The sequence below is a fragment of the Dictyostelium discoideum genome (assembly GCF_000004695.1).
Source record: "Dictyostelium discoideum AX4 chromosome 2 chromosome, whole genome shotgun sequence".
Classification (NCBI taxonomy): Eukaryota; Evosea; class Eumycetozoa; order Dictyosteliales; family Dictyosteliaceae; genus Dictyostelium; species Dictyostelium discoideum.
The window spans coordinates 4957917-4973253 of record NC_007088.5 but is presented as its reverse complement, the minus strand read 5'-3'; the positions used below and the strand labels follow the sequence as shown (position 1 = coordinate 4973253).

The 15337-nt window shown below is 24.8% G+C and overlaps 5 protein-coding genes and 1 non-coding gene across 6 annotated transcripts; 5 read left to right on the top strand and 1 right to left on the bottom strand.

Annotated features, from left to right (window-relative positions):
- The first annotated feature begins 303 nt into the window (after positions 1-303).
- On the top strand, positions 304-376 carry tRNA-Met-CAU-9. The gene has a single exon. It is a non-coding gene; the product is annotated as a tRNA-Met (tRNA).
- Positions 377-1776: 1400 nt separating this feature from the next.
- On the top strand, positions 1777-5403 carry DDB_G0275221 (hypothetical protein; the record flags this gene model as incomplete). Its single annotated transcript, XM_638638.1, has 1 exon — positions 1777-5403. One exon carries the CDS (start codon positions 1777-1779, stop codon positions 5401-5403), a length of 3627 nt encoding a protein of 1208 aa, XP_643730.1.
- A 437-nt stretch (positions 5404-5840) lies between these two features.
- Positions 5841-8114, bottom strand: DDB_G0275149 (hypothetical protein; the record flags this gene model as incomplete). The annotated part of the gene is made up of 3 exons (XM_638637.1): positions 5841-6556; positions 6652-7258; positions 7341-8114. The coding sequence occupies 3 exons, from the start codon at positions 8112-8114 to the stop codon at positions 5841-5843; spliced, it is 2097 nt and encodes a 698-aa protein (XP_643729.1).
- A 518-nt stretch (positions 8115-8632) lies between these two features.
- Positions 8633-9600, top strand: DDB_G0275147 (hypothetical protein; the record flags this gene model as incomplete). Its single annotated transcript, XM_638636.1, has 3 exons — positions 8633-8780; positions 8981-9254; positions 9366-9600. 3 exons carry the CDS (start codon positions 8633-8635, stop codon positions 9598-9600), a joined length of 657 nt encoding a protein of 218 aa, XP_643728.1.
- Positions 9601-10874: 1274 nt separating this feature from the next.
- On the top strand, positions 10875-12443 carry DDB_G0275145 (hypothetical protein; the record flags this gene model as incomplete). The annotated part of the gene is made up of 1 exon (XM_638635.1): positions 10875-12443. The coding sequence occupies one exon, from the start codon at positions 10875-10877 to the stop codon at positions 12441-12443; it is 1569 nt and encodes a 522-aa protein (XP_643727.1).
- A 630-nt stretch (positions 12444-13073) lies between these two features.
- Positions 13074-15044, top strand: DDB_G0275143 (hypothetical protein; the record flags this gene model as incomplete). The annotated part of the gene is made up of 1 exon (XM_638634.1): positions 13074-15044. One exon carries the CDS (start codon positions 13074-13076, stop codon positions 15042-15044), a length of 1971 nt encoding a protein of 656 aa, XP_643726.1.
- Between the last annotated feature and the right edge of the window lie 293 nt (positions 15045-15337).

The window sequence follows — 15337 nt, the reverse complement described above, 5'->3', positions numbered from 1 at the left end:
AAAGACGATGTCGCCAAATGTAATAAAGCTTGTTAGCTTTATAAATATATATAATTAATAATTATATAATTGAATAATACTTTGTTATCTTTATTTAATATTAATTTATATTTATAATATTCAATATTGTTTATAAAATTATTCTTTAGTATTTATATTATTCATAATGAGTTGACAGTATTATTATTATTATTATTATTATTATATTATTTAAATGTGTGTCAACTATAATTAGTAATGTAATATGCATATTTAATATCTATTAATTTTATAGAGTAACTTTATTACAAAAAATATCAACATGTCAGGTTGGCTCAGTTGGTAGAGCGTAGGTCTCATAATCCTAAGGTCCAGAGTTCGATCCTCTGACTTGACATTTCTTTTTTAGAAATTTCACTAAATTCGAACTTCGATTGAAAAAACAAAAAACCGAAAAAACAAAGAAATAAACGAGAATTTATACATATAATAAATAAATCACTGTTATATCTTCACCGCCACATTCATTCCTCTTAATTTTACCCTATTTTTGCTCATTAAAGCAAGGGCTATCGTCCTATATACTTTTCAACAATGGCTGATGATCACTCAACTGAATTACAGTTAAATCATACAGATAACAACACAACAAATACAAATAATACCTCCACAACCTCAACAACAAAAAACAAAAGTGTAAAAATCGACACACCTAAAAAACAAACCCCAACAAACCAACTCTCACTAAACAAAGGACTTGATAATCAATTAGATATCATTGCACCTCCATCAATCACAAGACCACTCTCTTTCTTAGAAAAAAACAATAACACCATCAACATTAAGTGTTACTTTAATCAACCACACATCCGTGAAGAATTAACCTCAAAAGATGACACAAGAATTCAACAAATTCACAAAAACATTCACAAACTCTTCGAAGATATACTGTCGCCATCAGCATTCAAAATAATTGGTGCAACTGCCTTCGTAAATTGCAACGTTGATAAATTAACTTCAATAATCAACCTTCAAAACCAACTTGCACTAAATATCGACAAACTCAACTATAGATTCGATATATCATCAAATGATTATGCAATCATTAAAACATTCATTAAAACGTACTCACCCAAACATGCAAACGATGCAATTACAAACAACCTCACTAAATTCACCAGTTGTACATCAATTGAATCATTTACTGTCACATACTCATATGCTGTTGCGTTTAAAAGCTACATTATAACATATCATCTAATTGATCACACACAACATTGTTGATCAAAAGATCGAACAACCATCTGGTATCACAAGATATATCAAAGCTGCAACACGTAGTGTCACTAAACACAAAATTCAACATGCAAAAAATGCAGATATGGCAACAACTATAAAAAATGCCATCACAAACCCAAACATGAACAAAAACAATCAACCACCAAAAAACAACATTAACACCCCACCAATCAACGAAATTGCAAATTCCAATCGCAATAAAAACTCACTTCAAAATAGTGGTTCAAAAGCTATACTAAATGAATCACTTGATATTAACAATCAATCCCAAAACAATAATGAAATTTCACACAAAAGTGATTCTTCAAATAATAATAACGGGAAAAACTCATTATCAATGAGCAATCCAACCGATCCAACAATTGTACCACAAAAACCTCTACAATCTCAACCAAACAAACCAAGTGCACCAACTCCAAATCCAATAAATACAAGAAGAAGCAGCAATGCCCTGACTACACAACCAGTCAATACTGGTGCTGCCAAACCTAGTAAGGTATGAGCTCAAAAATCAACTTTATAACATGGAATTGTAGAGGATTCACTGAAAACCCAAACAATCAACACAATTCCTACCAAAAAGCTGTTGACACACTACAACTACTTATATCAAAACTTCCACCTCGTCCAACAATCTCAATACTCACTGAACTCAATTTATCACCATTACAACTTAAACATGATTTTCCCGATCACATCATCTCTGTCACCAAACGAGGAAATGGTGTAATCATCATTAACCATAACCCAAACACACTCAAACTCAAACACATATCAACAATTGATGGTAGAGCTATTTTAGCAGACGTTATATTTCCAAATCAATTACCAATTGGTATTCTTGGAATTTACGCACCAGCATCAAATAATACCATCAAAAAGAATTCATATGCAACTTCACTACAAACACTTCTCCACAACCACTCAACAAACCCAATACCAAACCAATCCCAACATGTATCTATTATCGCAGGAGATTTCAACTGTATCCACAACGACAATTCACTATTAGACGATATTATCCAATCCTACACATACCAACACCATCTAATTGATCAAGGTGAATTTAAAAACACTCCAACTCATACACATGGCAACAGATTAGATAGAATATATACTCAATACAATAGAATAGACCCTGAAAATATATATACACAAGTCCACCAAATTCCATCTTCATTATCAGATCATAATCCAATATCAACAACAATTTCTTCACCTTTTCAAATAAATAAACATAAGAAAAGATGGATATTATCACCTGGTACTGCAAATGACCATGAAGCAATCAATATTATCAATCATTTAATAACTAATCACAATAACACATCAATCAATCAATTTACAAACTGGTCAAAAGTAAAATCAAAAATTATTAAAACTCTAAAAAACTATCAATATAACAAAGACAAACAAACTCAACGTGCAAAACAAATACTATTAGAAAAAGCAGCAAAATTCAAACATCTTGAAGAACAATGCATCGCTGAATACAATATTATATGTAACAAAAACAAATTACATCAAAACCACACAAACATATTAAAAAAACATATAAATGGAGAAATACCTAGCAAGTATCTATCAGCAATACTAAACAAAAGATCAAAAGATGCAAAAATTGAATCAATCCAATATGGTAACATAATTACATCCGACCCCGACCAAATTGAAAATGCGTTTGTTGAATTCTACACAAATCTATATAGCTTACAAATATGTTGTCCAATTACTCACCAGCTCATGCTAAACACATGGCCCATCATAAAAAATGAATATTGGAATGGTTTAGACTCACCATTTATACAAGATGAAGTTGAAGCTGCAATTAAAACCTGTAACCCCAACAAATCACCCGGTCCAGATGGCGTTACAAACGCATTCTACATTAATCATTTAAACCAAGTTAAACCAATTCTCACTACATTATTCAACGATATACTAGAAAATCCTCACCACATCACAACAGAATTCACCGAAGGTCTTATACACACAATATACAAGAAAGGCAACCCCTTACTCATATCAAATCGTCGTCCCATTACACTTCTAAACACTGATTACAAGATCCTCTCAAAAGTAATCAATGCACGTCTTCTGAGAATACTTCCTTTCATCATCAACAACAACCAAACTGGTTTCGTACCCCACAGATTCATCATAGACAACATCATCAACATCAATGAATTAATCAATTACCTCAAATCTAAAAACCTCCCTGGTATCATCACACTATTTGACTTCTTTAAAGCATTTGATTCTATCTCTCACGATAGCATTAAAAGAACATTAATTCATATTGGTATACCAATAAAATTAATAAATTTAATCCACAAGCTATTATCTGACTCACAAGCAAAAATTTCAATTAATGGTAAAACGACCAGAAAATTCGATATTAAAAGAGGTGTAAAACAAGGTGACCCAATCTCAGCCACTTTATTTGTAATTGTAATTGAAATATTAGCAAGAACAATAAATGCAGACAATTCAATAATTGGATTACCAATTTCACCCAATCCACAAATTAAAATCAAATTTACCCAATTTGCAGACGACTCTACAACATACAACATCAACTACGAACAACAACAACAATCAATCAAACATTTCGATAATTTCTGCGCTTCAACATCATCATCTTTAAATTTTGACAAAAGTGCAATAATAGAAATCAACCCCCACAAAATCACTGATAAACACATAATAAACAACATTCCACAATCAAAAAGAATTCCAATAACCAAAAAAGATGAAGAAATTCAAATTAATAAATTAATCTCATGGTTTATGAATTCTCCCGCAAATTCTGAATCACCAACTCTCGATACCAATTCCATTGAAAACAACACATCAACCATCCATTCACGTGCAAAAATACCTTTGATGTGTTATGATAGATCATTAAAACCATTAAAAGAAGGAGGTTGGGGTATGTGGAATATCCAATTACGACAAGTTGCTCAAAAGATTTGGATATACAACAGATTTTTACAAATGCATAAATCTGCAAACAATTCAATATACATGATAAGTTGGATGGATCAAATCATCAACAAATCAATCTCTTCTCCATACCTTATAAAAATAAAAAAAGAATGGGAAAACTATGCAACTCAAATTGGACATCTAAAAGATAAAGTTCAAATCCTACAACCAATATTAACAAAAAACCAACCCTCTCAAACATTAAACACAAATAATATTTCACTACCACCAACACTCAAAGAAATCTACTCGACAATACTAAACAATCACCAATGCAAATCAAAAGACTATATTGGCAAGAAATATTCAGATCTACTTCTTACTTCGCACCAACAATCAATACAACTATTATGGAAATACACATACGACCAACTTTTTGTCAAAATTCAAAAATTAAAAGATCCAAAAGGCCGAGATACAATGCAAAGATTCCATGCTAGATGTCTTCCGATTAATCATCTACACAACAAAGTTTGCCCCATTTGCAACAATGAAATGAATAATGATCCCTATGGTCATTTGTTTTTCAATTGTCAGCACACAATCAACTTCATTAACCACGACAAATTAAAATATTTTATATATAAAAATTGCAATGGAAACAAAAACTGGTCACTAACAAAAAACCAAACAACAAAATTATACACACTCATTTATAAACCACAAACAAACAACAAAGCATTTAAACCAGATCCAACTATCAATATTAATTTTCATTTTGCAGAAAACGCACAATATAAAAAATACAGGTTCAACTGGAATTATATAAACACAAATCTTGATCTAGTCAGAACACATGCATATTGGAACATAATCTCATTAGTTATTCACCAAATATGGATATGGTTATGCAAATCATTATTTGACATCAATATAACTCAATCAATTGACAATTGGAACAACCAAATAAACAACACAACACTAGATTATGATATATTAAAATCAAAATGGCACAAGCTAATAAGATTGGAATATTCAAGAAGGTTATCAAACTTTAACCAATTCTCAATTAAAAACAACCTCACAAAAACTCAAAAAGAAACCCAATGGTCCGAAACCATCAAAAAATTTAAAAAAGAATGGAGCATAAACACAAATGAACCAATTCCAACAATTACACCACCAATTAATTATTAATTACCTAATCTAAAATAACATACTATTTTAAATTCACAAAAACTAAAAAACCTAAAATAAATAAATAAAAATAACATACTAATTGTATACTACAATAGTTTATTTATATCAAAAAAAAAAAAAAAAAAAATTCGAACTTCGTAAAATATATTTTTTCCACTTTTTTCTACATTTTTTTTTTTTTTGGCCATTTGCCTCCAAACATACTCAAGGATTTTGAGAATCTAACAGACTAATCCCAAAAAAAAAAAAAAATGGATCAGTCTAATGCAGTGTTTCAAAGGCTTTCCACCTTCAAACATCTTAAAAATTTTAAAACTGAAACCCTTTCATTAATAACAAATAAATTTAAAACATAAAGTTATTTCTTGTGGTTTTTTTTTTTTTTTTTTTAAATCGAATCTTAAAAAAACAAATATGTTTTTTTTTTTTTTTTTTTAAAAGTTTTTATTACTAAAAGTTGTAGTTCTAAACCATTTTGAAGTATCATAAAGGAATTCTCTAATATTTTCTCTTGAACCTTTATCATATGGATTTTCATTATTATTTGTTCTTTTTGGAATTAAAATTGAATCTCTAAAATTAGTTTGAGTTGGATCTAAATCTCTAGAGTTTTTATTAAATGATTTATTTGAAGGATTTTTATTATTTTCATCATCATCATCCTCCTCAACTCCATTTTCACTACGAATTTGAATTGAAACTTCATTTAATAATGGTTCACTTGATTGACCATCATGATCATTATGTTGATCAATATTACAATTTGATTGACCACTTTCATTACTACTTGTACCTAAATTATTATTATTATTATTATCATTATTTGTACCTGTACTATTATTATTGCTACTACTGCTACTACTACTATTATTAGTAGTAGTATTATTATTATTATTATTATTATTTTGATCTTGTGGAGCATGATTACAACATTTCTTCTTTGAACCTTTTGGTGGTTTCATTAATTCAAACATTGTGACATTATTAATTACACCAGTTATTTGTACATATAATAATCTTGCTAACCATGCCATAATGAATGATTTATAAATTGTAAATAAAATTAAACCTTTATAAGTTGAATAGTGATATGTCCACCATTCCATTTTACCTTCTGAATATAATGGCGAATTCTCATCAATTGACATTACTAAAAAATAATATTATTATTATTTTTAAAAATATTAGTATATATATAAATATATATAGATATTAATATATATATATTTTTAATTAATACATTACATTTAAAATTAAAAGTTACACTAATAATATAAGCTAAACTGAATAAACATAATAAAATTATGAATAATAAATTATTATTTACACCAACACAATTATTAATCCAAGCACAATGATGATCGAATCTTGCTACACATCTTTTACAAGTTCTACAATGTTTTGCACGAATTGGTTTATTGATTAAACAAGTTGAACAAACCTCTGGTATTTCCAATTCCTTTTCGACGGCATTAATGAAATCCTTTGAATCTTGTGATGTCGTAGAAGAGGAAACCGTACCAGGATCACTGAAAAACAATTTAAATGCACAATAATAGTAACTTGAATAAACAAACAATGTGATCGTATGTGTTAGAATTATATTTGGAAATGCTGGTACCACATATCTAACATAGTATACGAATGACACCGTAAATGAAGTTATCATCCATGTTGGTAATAATGGATTTGGTGAATTTGACAATGTAATTGGTTCAATAAATAATTTGCAACATGTTAAACTTGCTCCAAATAATATCAATGCTGGTATTAATGTAAAATGATAAAATATAAATCCAAAATATAATTGTAATAAAATTGCAAAAATAATCCAAAATATATTATATAATAACTTTATATAAAATATATATTAGTATATATATTAATAAATATGTGATGATAATAATAGTAGTAGTAATAAAAGAAGTACATACAGGACCAACTTTTCTAAATGGATGATAATTAAATGTTTTAATGAAATGAGCGAGATAATTATGATTTTGAGAAGAACAGATGTCAGATGGAGATTGATTGTTTGAATCTTTTTCCATAGTTTTTGATCCAAAATCACAGAGTGCTTTAATTGGGTCAGAGTTACCTTTGAAGGCAGCCCAATGCAATGGAGAACGGCCGAGGGAGTCCAAGGCGTTGATGTCGGCACCTTTGTTGACTAGAAAGAGTAGGAGTTGGGTATGACCTTGGTAGGCAGCCCAGTGGAGAGACGTTTTTTGTAGGAAATCGGGCGAGTCTACATTTACACCGCCTTTATCCAACAGATAACGAACTACGCTGATTTCATTATACTGTGTGGCGTGAATTAGTGAATTGTAGCCACGCTTGTCTTGGAGGTGTGGGTCGCCGCCATTGTTGAGTACGTATTTCACTATGTGGAGATCACCACCGATGCATGCCCATTGAAATGGTGTTTGTAATTCATCAGTGTTTGCTATATTCGGGTCGGCCCCCATCGATAGTAAATACTTTACAATATCATACCATTTCTTATAACATGCCCAATGCAATGCTGTATTGCCACAGTCATCACCACTATTTATTATTTCTCCTAAATCTAATGACGGATTTTGTAATCTAATCTTTTCTAAATATCCAATACATTCTTTTAATTTACCATTCTTTACTGATTCAATTAATGAAAATGTTTTACTATTAATTGAATTACCAATTATAATATTATTATGATCTATCATTTTTTTTTTATTAATTTTTTATTAATTTCTTTGAAAAAAAATAAAAAAATAAAAAAAAATATATCTAATTATAAATATAATTATAATAATAATAATAAGAATATTTATTTAAATTATTATTATTTATTTATTTTTTGATAGTTAATTTTAATATGTGAGTGTTGTTTTTTTTTTTTTTTTTTTATTTTTGTTTTTTTTTTATTTTTGAATTTTTTTTTTTTTTTAAATCTGTAGTGGAAAAAAAGAAAAAAGAATTAAATATCAAAAAAATTTTAAAATTTTAATGACGTTTGTATTTTTTAAAAAAAAAAAAAAAAAAAGAGAGAAAAAAAAAAGCTTAAAAAATAAAAAATTAAAAAAAATAAAAAAAAAAAATCCAACTCACGATTTTTTTTTTTTCTTTAATTTTCGAGGGCTATTCTAATTTTAAGAAAACAATTGGCAATCAAAAAAAAAGTTTGAAAATTAATACCGAAAAAAAAAAAAAAAAAAAAAAAAAAAAACAAAATTAAAAAATTATGAAATTTATAACACTGATAACACTAGACAATGAAGAAATTGAAGTTTCATCAACAACAAAACAATTAATAACTTCAATTAATATTCAAAATAATAATGATAATGATAAATTTAATATAAATATAGACTCACAATATATTGATTTTTGTTAGTAGATTTTTTTTTTGTTTTCATTTTTTTTTTCATTTTTTATTTTTTTATTTTTTTTTTTTTTTTTTTTAATAAGTATTTTTAAATTTATCTAATTAATTTTTTATTTATTTGTTTATTTATTTATTTATTTATTTGTTTATTTATTTATTTGTTTATTTATTTGTTTTTATTATTTTTAAAATAATAAATTAAAGTATTGGATTATGTTGAATGGGTTGAAGAGCATTTAGAAGATTATGAAAAAATTCAATATACATTTAAAGAAAAAGTAGAAGAAGATTATTTAAATGAAATGTTAGAAATTACAAAAGATTTAGGTGTATTGGGTTTAAATGATCAATTAATTAAATATTTAAATTTATTATCACTTAGAAAAAATAATTATTACTCATTAGAACAAGTTTTACAACATCAAAAAAGTGATGATTTTTGGATGATACTTGATAATTGTATTTATGATGTTACAAAGTAATGTATAAAAATTAATTAAATAATTATAAAAAAAAAAAAAAAAAAAAAAAAATAATTTATTAATTTTATTTATTTATTTTCTGGAAAAAAAAAAAAAAAAAAAAAAAGATGGATTGATAAACATCCAGGTGGTGATACAATTCTAAGTGGTTTAGATAGAGATTGTGCATTTTATTTCGAAATTTATCATAGAACAGATGAATCTTTTAAAAAATTAAATAAATTTTTTATTGGTTATTTAAATGAAGAGGATTTAAAAAATGTACCAAAGAGATATTATGATAAAAATTGTACTGAAAAAATGATAATGAAATACCATCAAATGAATTTTGGAATAGATTAAATAAATTATGTCCACAACAAAAAAAAAAATGATAATAATTAATAATAATAAAAATAAAAAAAAAAAAAAAAAAAAAAAAAAAAAAAAAAAAATTAAAATTAAAATAAAATAAATAAAAAAAATGGTTTAGCTTTTTAGTTTAAAACAAAAAAAAATTAAAATTAAAATAAAAATTTAAAATAAGTAGTTTACATTTGAAAATATTTAAAATTGGGATTGGATTAAAAATTAGATATTGACAAATTAAAGAAAAAGGACCACTAAAAATTGTGGTTTTAAAAAAAAAAAGTTATTTCCAGATACAACCAAAATTAGTGGTGTTTTTTTTTTAGGGTTTATATTAAAAGAGTTTAGTTTCATTGTGTGAGATATTTTAAAAAATATTCCCACACACAACACACATTTTCATTTATCTTTTTTTTTTTTTTTTTTTTTTTTTTTATTTTTTTATTTTATTTTTTTATTTTATCTTTTTTTTTTTTTTCTATTTTTTTTTTTTTTAAAAATAATTATTTTTTAATATATTTTGTGTTTATTTATAATTATTCATTCAATAAAAAAAAATATTATCTTTTTTTTTTTTTTTTTTTTTTTTTTAAACAACATACCTAATATCCCTTTATTTATATATTTAAAAAAAAAAGAGGATTTACTATTATTATTTTTATATAACATTACTTGAATATCATTAAAAATCGGTTATTACAATTAAAAACCTTAAAAATTCCAAATTTGTAAATATATTTTTATTTTCACTTTTTTTTTTTTTTTTATTTTATTTTATTTTTATTTTTTTTTTAATAAAATATTCTTTTTTTCATTTCCATTTTTATATTAATTTTTTTTTTTTCTTTTTTTTTTTTTTTTTAAAAAAATCAACAGGTAATAGTAAAAAAAAATATAATAATAAATAAATAAATAAATAATAAAACAATTAGACAATTAAATAATTAATTAAATAATTAAACAAATAATTAAACAATAAATAAATAAAATAAAATAAAATAAAATAAAAAAAATAAAATAAAATTTTTAATTTATTAGATTAAAATTAAAAAAAAAAAAAAAAAAAAAAAAAAAAAAAAAAAAAAAAAAATATGGAATCAAGTTCAGAATCAATTAAAACATATAAACCAAATGGATTTAATACACCATCACCAATGAGAAAATCACAAAGAAGAGGATCATTTTCATCAATTTTAAGAAGATCATCAATTGTTCAACAAACTCTACGTAGATCATCAAGAGATTTAACTGGTGAAACTGATGAAAAAATGATAAAATATTTAAATTCAATTAGTTTTGTAAATAAGAATTTAGATATTTCAAATGATGATACATCAAGTTATATGAGTGAAACAGCATCAGATATTGATATAGGTGATTATGATCCAAATGATTGGTTTTTAGAAGATGAAGAGAATCAAGGTGAAGAAGATGATGAACCATTATTTACAATACTTGAAAAGAAAGGATTAGAAGATCAAATTAAAGATAATGCAAATGTTTTATCCGATCAAATCGACCAAAGTTCAGGTAATGCAATACTATTGTTACAATATTTTAAATGGGATTTGGATAGAGTTTTAAGTGGTGAATATTTTGAAGATCCAGAAAGGGTTTGTAAGAATGCAGGTATTATCTTGGCGAATGAACAAATTACAAAGTATCCAACCAATTCAGTTTGTATTGTTTGTTTTGAAAATCAATCAAATGATGATAGTTTCTATAGTTTATCATGTGGCCATGGTCCATATTGTAAGGGATGTTGGAAGAGTTATCTTCATCAAGAGATGCAAACTTGTGGTGGTGAAATCATTCATAGTAAATGTATTTATCCATTATGTAATGGAAAGTTAACCTATGAGAATTGGAAAGATTTAGCATCGGATCGTGACTACTCTCGTTATTGGTATTTCATTTGCAAGGATTTCGTTGGTAATAATAAGAATTTAGAGTTTTGTCCAAATCCATCATGTGGAAATGCTATTAGATATAGTGGTGTTGGTAGACCCAATGATGTGGTTGAATGTCATTGTGGTACTAGATTTTGTTTCTCTTGTGGAAGTGAAAAACATAATCCAGTTAGTTGTGCTCAACTTGTTGAATGGAAATCAAAGAATAGCAATGATCAAGAGAGTTTAAAACTTATAAAATCAACTTGTAAACCTTGTTATCATTGTGGTATGCCAACCGAACGTATAATGGGTTGCAATCATATCATTTGTCGTAAGGAACAAGGTGGTTGTGGTGGTGAATGGTGTTGGATGTGTCGTGGAGATTGGAAAACTCATGGTCAACATACTGGTGGTTTCTATAGTTGTAACAAGTATGAAGTCTCTGAAGGTAAGAAAGCAGATGAAAGTGCTGCCATTGTCAAACAGGAATCTGATCGTTTTCTTCACTATTTCACTCGTTATTTCAATCATGATATGTTAATGAAACATGCAATCAAAATGAGAGATGAAGAAATGGAAGATAAAATGAATCAATACAGAGAATTGGCAAATTTAAATCCAGATTTCCTTCAAGAGGCAATTGAATTGTTAATTGAATGTAGACGTATTCTAAAGTATACTTATGTTTTCGGTTTCTATTTATCTGATAATGTAGCTGGTAAAACATTTTTCGAATATCAACAAGCAAATGCTGAAGGTATCACTGAAGAACTCTCTGAATCTGTTTATATTAATGTTGCTTTAATAAATGCTGAAGATATGAAAAATAGAGTTAGAGTAACTAAAAAATATATTAATAATTTAGTAAAATCAATTGAAGAAGGTTTAGGTTTAGATGAATCTTTAGGCTTATCTTCAAGTATAAGTGGTATTCCTCAAGAATAAAATTAATTTTATAAATAAAAAAAAAAAAAAAAAAAATTAATAATTAATTTTTTTAAAAAAAATAATAATTAATAAATAATAAATAATTATTAATAATTTATAATAATAATTAAAAATAATTAATAAAAATAATAATAATAATAATAATAAAAAAAAAAAAAAAAAAAAATTTAAAATATAATAAAATGTAAAAATAAATTATTTAAAAAAATACAAATAATGTCAATATCAAACCTTACTTTATCATTTATTTAAAGAAATAAAATTGTTTTGTTTTTTTTTGAATTTCTTAAAATATAAAAAAAAAAAAAATAAAAAAAAAAAAATAAAAAAAGGAAAACCAACCGATTAGTTAAGCAATACAATCTTTACCATCAGTATGAAATATTGGATAACCTGCGATTTTAAATAGTTGAACATAATTCTGAGGTGTTTGAAACCAAATAAGAATTCGAAAATCTTACCACACTTTAAATTGTTTTGAAACATCTCTTGGAAATTGGTACGATAGGTTTGGGGTTTATTTTTTTTTTTTTTTTTTATTTTTTTTTTTTTTCATTTTTTTTTTTTTCTGATATTTAATTTTTTTTTTTTTTTTTTTTTTATTATAAAATAAACTCTATTAATATAATGAACAACAAAAAAAGAAAATTTGAAATTGAAAATGAACAATTTATATCATTAAAGAATAATGATATTTTTTTAAAAATTTGGAGGAATCTTGTAATAAGGAATGAAATTTTATATCATTTAAGATTATATAATAAACACTTTAATAGTCAACCATATAGAACCAAAAAAATTGAAGATATTTTGAATTATAAGTATAAAGAATATTTTAATCATGTTCTTATCTTTGGAACAGATAATGAAAATGATACTATTGAACTACTACCACTACCACATGGTATTAAATATTTATCACTTTTTAAATTAAAACTTTCATTATTTAATGAAAATACAATACCAACATCAGTAGATACTATTTGTTTTAGAAAAATGAAATTTGATAAAAATAATGTTATACCTAATAGTGTTAAAACTATCATAATTGATGATGATTGTGGGCCTTTAAAAGCTGGAATATTACCACCAAGTATAACATCAATTCAATTTAATGGAGTTTATAACAAAAACCCATTAGAAGTTGGTTTTTTACCCTCAAGTGTTATATCTATTGATTTTGGTGATTCATTCAATCAATCTTTAAAAGGTAATTGGCTATCATCAAATATTAAATCATTGAAATTTGGTAATGAATTCAGTCAACCAATTAGTGACATTAATAATTTTTTACCAAAATCATTAACATCATTAAATTTACCATCAAAATATTTTGGTAGTAATATTAAATTTAATTGGAGAATTAATGGTTTAAAATTTATTTTTGAAAGAAATTTAAATAATTTATATAATTCAAATTTAATATTACCAAATTATATTACATCAATTAAATTTAATGATGAGTTCAATAGATTAATTAAAATAAATTTTTTACCAATTAGTTTAGTATCAATTGAATTTGGTTTAGATTTTAATAATAAATTTGATTTCAGTGATTTGATAAATCTTAAAAAATTAATATTAGGTAATGATTTTAATCAACCATTAGAAGATTGTGAATTCCCAATAAATTTAGAACATTTAGAATTAGGTTACAGGTTTAATAAATGTTTAGACCATTTTCAATTCCCATCAAAATTGGAATATTTAATATTTGGTGGTACATTTAATCAAAGTATACCAAGTGGTTATTTTTTAAATTTAGTAAATTTAAAATCATTGGAATTGGGTATTGGATTTAAAAAAAAAATTGATGATGTTACATTACCATCAACATTTACATCATTGATTTATAATGTAGGTAAGTTTACCGATTTTCCATTTGGGTTACCAAAAAACAATGTTGACAAAGAGATTTCAATTAAATGGAATGAAAGGCCATTACTAAAAGGTAGTCTACCAGTTGGTGTAATATCATTATCATTTTATTATAATTTTAACCATCCAATTGAAAAAGGTGTTTTACCAAATACAATTAAAAAATTAACATTTAGTTATTATTTCAATAATAATATAGAGAAAGGAGTTTTACCAAATTCAATTGAAATTTTATCATTTGGTGATTATTTTAATCAATCAATTAATAAAGATGTTTTACCAAGTAATTTAACTACATTATCATTTGGTAAATTCTTTAATCAACCAATTGAAAAAGGTGTATTACCAAAGTCAATTATCAATTTAACATTTGGTGATCATTTTAATCAACCAATTGAAAAGGATGTTTTACCACCATCTTTAAAAGTTTTAAAATTTAGTGGTAGTAAATTCAATCAAATATTTCAAGTTGGAACACTTCCAAATAGTATAACAAATTTAGAATTAGGTTCTAATTATATCTATGATTTTCAAATTGGTTCATTACCATCCTCTTTAAAAGAATTAACAATTCATTCAATCATATTCAAACAAGACTTTTCATCATCATTTGATGATTACTTTACATCTTCATTAGAAACAATTTACATTAATAAATACTCAAACCTAATTAATATCATGGATTCCAATTTTTTTAATAAATTTATAAAATTAATTTAAAATTAAACAAAATAAATAAAAAACAATAATTAAAATAAAATCATTTTTATTTTTTTTTTTTTTTTTTTTTTTTTTTTTTTTTTTTTAATAGTTTGTTTAAATTTCTTATTATCATATACCAAAATTTTAAAGTTTATTTAATATTTTTTAAATGTTTATTATTTATTATAATCAAGTGGAAACACTAATTATTTAAAAGGGTGGAAACACTAATTATTTATTTAATTAATTAATTTATTTTTTTGTTTAATAAAATGTTATTTTAAAATTGAATAGGGATCGAAAATAAAAAT